General features: G+C 53.9%; 1 protein-coding gene across 1 annotated transcript in view; it reads right to left on the bottom strand.

Annotated features, from left to right (window-relative positions):
* Positions 1 to 2,210: 2,210 nt before the first annotated feature.
* The window catches only part of LOC107120633 (unconventional myosin-Id-like), a 196,059-nt gene continuing 189,795 nt past the window's right edge, over positions 2,211 to 8,474 (bottom strand). Inside the window, exon 12 of the mRNA XM_015423368.1 lies at positions 2,211 to 2,440. Coding sequence (XP_015278854.1) covers positions 2,284 to 2,440 — 157 coding nt within the window. The 3' untranslated portion in view covers positions 2,211 to 2,283. The remainder of the gene's footprint in view (positions 2,441 to 8,474) is intronic.

The following is an 8,474-nucleotide window of genomic DNA, read 5'->3' on the forward strand; positions in this document are numbered from 1 at the left end:
TTGGGCATTATTCTCCACATAAAAGTGCTAATTAAAAAGCTGCAGCTCGTTTGGCTGTGGGAAGGGCTCTCTGGTAATTAAAAGAGAAGCAGAGACGAGGCGGGGGGGGGGAAGGAGCCTATTTGCTTTTGGCAACAGAATGGTGTACAGACTCCTGAGCCCAGCTGGAAAGACTGGCCAAAGACCGGCCTTTCCGCAGGAACGAGTGCTCCGGCCCCTCCTGAATACCTTTGGCATGGAGGATGTGACGTGAGTGTGTCTGATGTGCATACGACTGAGCATCAGGGTGGGAAATGGGCCCCCTGAGAGTAATACTTGGCTATGCAGGTCACCCCACGCTGCACACCTCCCCGCTGACAGGCACCGAAACGTTAAGAAGCTCTAACTCTCACAATGTCCGGGTCAGTCAGAAAGGAGGCTGGGGAAGGGGGGGGCACAAAACCAACCCAGCAGGGATGCCAGCCTCCTAGTGGGGCCTGGAGACCCCCCCAGAATTACAGCTCATCTCCAGATGCCCTGGGGGGGGGGGCTCTGTGGCATCGTACCCCACCCGAGGTCCCTGTCCTCCCCAGGCTCGACCCTAGGGTTGCCAAGTCACTTACCTGGCACAGTGGGGGATTCACTCGCACGCCGCGATGACCTCACCCCGGAAGTGACGTCATCGTTTCGGGCGCGTCGCCGGCCGACGCTCTAGCAATCGGCCTGGAAACTCCGGGTGACGTCATCGCGCCGGGCATGGCCTGAACTGGGCACTTTGGGGGTGGGGTTCCTCCGCCAACCTGACCCGGATTGGCGGGTTGGGGACTCTTTTGGCAGGGAAAAACCCCGCCCCCCCAGGGGGGGACTTGGCAGCTCTACCCCACCCCCAAATCTCCAGGAGTTTCCCCCCCTTGACCCCCACCCCCACCCCTTGCCGGTAGCCAGGGAAGACCCGGCAACCCTACAACTCTGCTGTAGGCTACGGGGACCCTTCCCAAAACGTGAGGCTTAACCAAGGAGAGGTCTGGAAAGGAAGGACCTCAGGATACCTGCCAGCTCGAGGGGGAGGGGGAGCCGTTTGCTATCCCCCCCCCAAGGGCTCCACATCCCCCCCAGCCCCCGTACCCCCCGCCGGCCAGTAAGGTCTGTGCAATGGAAGAAGCTGAATCCTGACCTGACCCGCAGTGCCAGGTTTGGTTTTAATCTTATTATTCTGGTGCTGGCCTCTCCCAACCTCTCCACCAAAAGCACTTTACTTCTGGAGGTTCCAAGGTGCTGGAAAGGTTGCCCACTAGTCTGGGGGGTGGGCAAAAGCAGAAAGAAAAGCGCATCAGGGTGGTCTGTGGGCCCTGCTCAGGAAAGAAGCCCCCTGCACGACTGGGGAAAGCCTACTGCCAAGGGGATAATGGCCAGCGGCAATGTTCCCTCTAAGCTGAGTGAGTGTGAGCTAGCTCACCGTTTTTTAGCCTCCGGCTCACACATCTTTTGTCTCAGCTCAGGAAGGAGGGCTCCAGAGCAAACTGATTGATGCAGCGGCCAAATCGCTCGCTCACAACTTTAATGCCGGTAGCTCACAAAGTAGGATTTTTGCTCACAAGACTCCACAGCTCAGAGGGAGCCTTGGCCAGCGGTCCGGATAACGCACATGATCTCCTGGCTAAGCCATGTCCTGCCCAGGGCGGTGCAGGGCTGTACCACTGCTGCACCCAACCCTGCAAAAAGCTACCCCCCCCTTCTGCTCTGAACAGCCCTCTCCCGTGCTGTTGGGAAGCCTGTAAAGTGACATAATCTTGATTAAAAAGGTGACATTCTCCCCGAAAGAGGTTATGACGCACGAAAAGAGGCAAGGGGGAGCAGTAATTCGGGGCGACTGCCACCTCCGCATCTCTGCTTTACGGAGAGTCCATCTCCCCCCCCCCCCCCCAATATGGCTCCCATTTAAGATCAAGATTTGGCTTTAAAAAAATACTTAGAAGGGTTTCCCTCCTGCCCACCTTCCACTCCATTCACGACTTCAGTCCCTCCACATGGAGCTTCCATAATTGATCATTATTCAGCAACCTTGGTTCTCGGGAGGGTGGGCAGGCAGGGGGCCAGGGGAGGAGAAGCCGCAGGACACAAAAGCTAATTCACAAAAGGTACTTTGGTACACAATGGCTCAGAAGCCGCTTCCTCCTCTGCACCCCCCCCCTCCCCCTTCAAGGCACAAGGGGAAGGGGAGGCAGGCCCTCGTCGTCCTCGTCGTCCTCCTCCTCCTCGCAGGAGTCTGGCTCCTCTTCCCTTCCCCTAGCTGCAGGAGGGATGCTAATTCCCAGGCACACAGAGGATGAAGCCTGTGCGGTTCTTGGTGAAGTCCGGCTGTGATTGGTTGATCCTGGTTTCCACGGAGACGGTGCATTTCCGACCATGCAGGCTGCACTGGACCGGATTGGTGACGCTCACTTGCAGGCGACGTTTCTCACTGCAGGGGGAGACGGAAATGTCAAGAGGGGGGTTTTCGGGTGGGGGGGAGGAGAGAGAAGAGCACAAGCCTAGCCTTGGCAAGGGAGGCCGTGCAGGCGGGCCAGCCTGCTGAGCCAGCTTTGCCATTGAGTGCCACCCCTAGCTGGGACTTCCACGATCCCTCGGCCACCTCCTGGCAGCGTGGGTGGGCCCCGATTAACAGCAGATTAGAGCAGATCAGACAGGGGAGGGAGGGGGAGGAAACGCCCTCAGGGCTCAGCTCGGGTACGCAAGACGGGCCAGCCACTCCAGTACCGGTTTATGGCACCCGGTGGAGGAGAGACATTTTTCATGTCGATTCAGAAACTCACGGGGGAATGGGGCGGGGGGAAATGCACAGGGGCTTTGAGGTTTAACACAAAGTGACAACACAGAGAGCACGAGGAAGATACATTCCCTTGGAAAACGCATCTTTCCAGGGATGGATGGCAGGGAAAGGCGAGACATTAGGAAACACGTATCAGGAAACTGACAACCATTATCCATAGCTGTAAGGTAAAGGTTCCCTTGCTCGAAAGCCAGTCGAGTCCAACTCTAGGGTTGCGGTGCTCATCTCCGTTTCCAAGCCGAAGAGCCAGCGCTGTCCGAAGACGTTTCCGTGACTAAACGCTGTTCCCTTCCAACCGAAGTGGTATCTATTAATGTACTTGCAATTTCTTGCTTTCAAACTGCTAGGTTGGCAGGAGCTGGAACTAGAGACGGGAGCTCACTCCGTCATGCGGCACACTCAGGTCTCGAACTGCTGAACTACTGACCTTTCACAGCCTGCAGTTCAGCGTCTTAACCACTTGCGCCACCACAGCTCCTATCCATAGCTGTACAGGGACCTAATTTCTCTTGAAATGCGAGTGTCAGTAGGGATGCGGGGACCCCACTGGCCACTGGTGTGGTGGTGAGGGGTCAGGTTGCCAGCTCCAGGTTCAGAAAATCCTGGAGATTTGGGGGCTGGATCCTGGGGGGGGGGAGGGCAGGGACCTCGGTGGCGCACACTGGCACAGAGCCCGCCTTCCAAAGCAGCCATTTTCTCCAGGGGAACTGAACTCTGTAGTCTGGAGATGAGCTGCGATTCGGGGGGGGGGGGGATCCCCAGGCCCCACCTGGAGGTTGGCATCCCTAAGTGTCAAGCTAGGATCTGGGAGTTCAGACCCCCCCCCGCCATGGAAGCCCACAGAGTGGCCTGTTGTGAGGCTGAGCAGGGGTGAATGCCACTCGGCACCCTGGTTCCCCACGGGGGGGTGGGGGAGGAAAACGGGGTATAAATGAAGTAAATTAATAATTTACTTTCATTTGATGTCATTTAATTTTCAAAGATTTCATTTAAAATCAAGATTTGGTCTTAAAAACAAAACAAGACCAAGGCTCACTTGGAATGCAGGTTCAGCGAGTGTCAGATTTCGGAGTCATAAAACTGAATCGCTCTTCATGGGTGGAATGAGTGCAGGAAACCTCTCGCTGCCCAAATGACGGATGGAGACAAGGGAGGGGCAGCCGGCCCACCCGTGCTTATAGGGATAGGCGGTTCTGAAATATGCCAGGGATGCCAGCCTCCAGGTGGGAGCTGGGGAATCCCCTGGAATTACAGATCATCTGGACTACGGAGATTAATTCCCGTGGAGAAACTGTCTGCCTTGGAGGTGGACTCGGTGGCCTTGCACTCCCTGTCCTCCTCCCCAGGTCCCATCCCAAGCTTCCCGACCTGGAACCTGGCACCCCAACTTCCCCACCCCCACACCGGTGGCCAGGGGGGACCTGGTAACCCTACCCTCCTCGCGCCCCTACCTCCTCAGCTCACTAGCCTTCTCTGCTCTGAGAGTCCCAGGCAAGTTCATCCCATGCAAAAAAAATCCCAACCTTCAAAACAGAAATCAGATCAAACTAGCAACTTGACCCTTGCCTCTGAGAGCTGGACGTAACAGAGTTCACCGTTCTGAACAGCCTCGGTCAAGTTTGTAGGGCACGGGTCCCCAACATGGTGCACACGGCCACCTTTTCTGGCACTCACCCACCAAGTGTTTTTGGGAAGAGGGAGGGGGCAGGAAGGGCCATTGTCCAACAAGGGCTCTGGCTGAGCACTGGAGATTTGATGGGCTGTGCAGGTTTAAAATGTTGCTTTGGTGGCGGCAGCTGCCCCCACAGCACAAGGATCCGCACTTTGTGGCTGAAGGTAAGCTGGGGCAGCCATTTTATGGCTGGCTCCGCCTTTTCGTCAGGGTCAACAGCAAGCAGGTCCAAACACACTCTCCTGAAAAGGCTATGTTTTATTGGAATACTGGTCTGTTGCCAAGTGGTACAGGTACATTGTCAGGAATAGCGATTAGTGCAAGGGGCTCCATACATATACTCTGATGCTGCATCTAGCTAAGCAAATGAAATCCAAACGCGCGGGGGAATTCTCCCGGCGGGATATGACATCATGAACGGGAGACTCACCCCAATCCCTTGAGAGCAGAATTATTCACACCCGTAGTGGAATTCAAGCCCCCCCCTTCCCTTCAAGGTTATACTGACAGCGCTGTCTGGCTGAACCAGTTCGCACGGGGGAAAGAGCGCCTCCCTTATGTTACCCACGGTAGCTAAGCAAAGCAAGCATGTGCGGCTGCGCAAAAGTCAGGGACGAAAGAAAACAAAGAAAGCATGGCAGCAAGCTGACACTCCTGCAGGAACCATTCTTTGGCAGCCATTTTGTTGCTGCACCCACCGTGCTGTGTCGGAATTTCAGATGTGCCTGCAGGCTCCAAAAGGTTGGGGACACCTGTTTTAGAGGACAGGTGCTCTGGAAGCACAGGCAGATGCAAAGGTGATATTTGCTTTTAGACTGCGGAGGCCACAAAACATGATTTTCACTGCTGTGGGAACAGGAAATCCACTTGACCTACACAAGCTGAATATTTAGCTTTGAGTCCCATAGCACGTTAGACGGTTTTCTCTCTGTCGCCCAGGAGTGACGTCATCATATTCGCCAACGTTGGTGTGTGTGTGACATTCTAGTTTTTGGGCAAAACTCTATGGTTTGTAGCCAATTTAACCATAGAGTTTTGCCCAAAAACTAGAGCATCGCTGCGTGACGTGACGATGTCACTTCTGGGTGATGTCATTGTGTTGCCTTTCGGGCCAGTTGGGGGCGGGACTTCCCCCCGCTGGCCAGCTGACCAGCGGTGGGAAAGCACCCTGCAAAGGTGGAGTTCCCCTGCCCCCAGCGGGGGGGTCTGGCAACCCTATTACACCCTCAAAGTCTCGGTGGCCTCTTAAGGTGCTACTCGCCTTGAATCAAGCGGTTCTCTTGCAGACCAAGATCGCCAGGCTACCCTGTGAAATGAAGGTGAACATGGCAGGGCTTTTTTTGTAGAAAAAGCCCAGCAGGAACTCATTAGCATAATAGGCCACACCCCAACCACAGAAACTCATTAGCATATTAGGCCACACCCCAATGCCTTCCCTTGGCTTGCCCGGGTGCCCCGCGGCTGTGGGGAGCCCAGGCAAGCAGGCCCCTGGACAGGCCGGGGAAGGCATGGGGAGGCCCGCCTGCCTTGGAGTCACTGGGGGGGGGGGTCTCTCTCCAGGCCTTCCCTCTGTAGCCACGCATGCAGAAGTTTGGGCTGTAGTGGGCGTGGCCAACTCTGAAGCCAGACGGAACTCCGTTCCTGTGCGTTCCTGCCCAAAAATAGCCCTGGAACATGGGATTCCTAAAATCGCCTTTCCCCTCTCTCTTAATAGACATGAAGATCTGCATCGTTATCGCTATCTCCCTTAGAAACAGGACAACAGAAACCGTTTTAAGGGCAAGAGCTAGAAAATGCAGATATGGCCGTTTGGATCCAGCTGGTTTTTCTGCTGATGCAGAAGTAAGGAGGCAACCTTCTTTGACCACACGTGTTCAGAATCAGGCATGCGATGTCACTTTTATGTAAATATACGCTCTAACTATTTTATTTTATTTATTTATTTTTTGGATTTATATCCCACCCTCCCCGAAGGCTCAGGGCAGCTTACAAAGAGGCTAAACTCTATATTGGCCACCATGATGGGTTTTTCAGATTCCAATAAAGCTGACAAACTTTTGAATGATTCCTAAGTTCCTTCAATTTGCCATGCTGCTACGTGAAGAAAAAGTACAGTTGTAACCTATTATTTTGTTCAGTGTATTTGTAATACAGTGTCCTACTTGTATACTTTTATAATGACTTTGTTCTACTGACATATGCCAATAAAGGCTGACTTGACTTGACACAAAACAAAACCCACGCGAGACAGTATGGGAGACACTGACGGGGAAAAGCTGTCTGGATCCAATCCATGGCAAAGATGTCTGCTGATGACAGATATCAGCTCACCTTTCTTTAAAAAGTAGTATCACCTCCTGAAAAGTGGGGAAAGGTCTTCAGCGGGGGTCATTTCGTAGAAAAAGAGGTGCAGGAGCTCATTAGCATAACTCATTCACATAACTCATTTTCATACGCCACACCCCCTGACATCACCAGAAGTGTGTCAGAAAGCAACACCCACCATTCAGGCTACACTGGACTATTTTGGATTCGTAGCGATGGGTGGATGAGGGAACACGCAGATCTGTCCTCGCAGAGGAGGGAGAGCTTGTACCTGAATAAAACCTGGTCTTAAAGGTGCCACTGGACTGTTTTGAATTGCTAGCTATTGGGGGGGGGGGAACCTGCAGATCTGCCCTCACAGAGGAGGGAGAGCTTGTACCTGAATAAAACTTGGTCTTAGTGCCACAGGACTGTTTTGGGCCGGGGGGCCGGGGGGGGGAGGCTCTGCAGCTTACCTGGTTGCTTCTTGCTCTGACTGAGGGCTGCTGGGAGTGGGGGGGTGGGCGTGTTGCATGTGCTTGCCCCCCTGGGCTCTACTGCCGGAGCTCTGCTCCTGCAAGAAATGACCCCTGGCTTCAGAAAGAGGGTCAGCAGGGCGCCATAGTTCAGGTTTCAGACTAGGAGCTGGGAAATGCAGGTTTGCATCCCCACTGGTGCTGGGGAAGCTCGCTGGGTGACCTTGGGCCAGTCATGCCCGCTCAGCCTAACCTACCTCAAAGGGTTGTTGTGAGGATAAAATGGAGAAGAGGGGAAGATGGAAGCCACTTTGGGGGGAAAGGTGGGATACAAATCAAGTAAATGAATAATTAAATAATAAAAGGAGAGTTTCACCGCACCACCAGTTATTTTTTTTTAATGCCCAAAACCTACGTTACTGATTCACGACTTCCTTTCAGTGCGTTCCATCAAACATTTAGCCTTCCTCTGGTTTTCTCTTCTTTCCGTTGCTAATTTTCACACTGGGCATATTGGGGCGTCTCTCTCTGACCAGTCATCAGACGGTTAGTATGTGGTTGTAAGCCGCCCTGAGCCCGTACGCGGGGAGGGCGGGGTATAAGTGGAATTAAATAAATAAATAAATAAATAAATAAATAAAGATGCCTTAGCCAACGTCTTTCTTTACGCCTAAGAGAAAGGAAATGCTGTACCTGCTTGCTGGATTGTGGGTGCCGTCAGGACACTGCTCCAGGTATTTAACGCTTCTTGACTTATGCCACACTGAGTGGCACTGGAAATCCCTGATTAATTTGCTATTTTTGCAATGCCTTAGCGGACTCAGCTGACCATACTGGAAAGCCACGGAAGGCTGCAGGTGGCTGGGGGGGGGGGGGCTGGGGACTCTGAACCACCGGGGGGATAGAAATCGGAGGGCACTCTGCTGTGCGGGCGTGGGCGTGCCCAGGGCCATCAAGTGGCAGCTGACCAACAACGACCCCAGCCGGGGGCTTTCGAGGCAAGCGAGAAGCAGAGGCGGCTGGCCGTCGCCTTCCTTCCTTTGCAGAGTCCTCCCTGGCGGTCTCCCTCCCAAGCCCTGACCCTGCTTAGGGTCTCTGAGATGTGACAAGATTGGGCCACACCATGCTGCCTTCCCTCTCATGGCACTCAGGTGTGTTGCCAGACACCCCTGCCAAGTAAGAATATATTATCCAGGGCTTTTTTTGTAGAAAA

Source organism: Gekko japonicus, unplaced genomic scaffold (assembly GCF_001447785.1).
Source record: "Gekko japonicus isolate JY-2015 unplaced genomic scaffold, Gekko_japonicus_V1.1 scaffold1434, whole genome shotgun sequence".
Taxonomy (NCBI): domain Eukaryota; kingdom Metazoa; phylum Chordata; class Lepidosauria; order Squamata; family Gekkonidae; genus Gekko; species Gekko japonicus.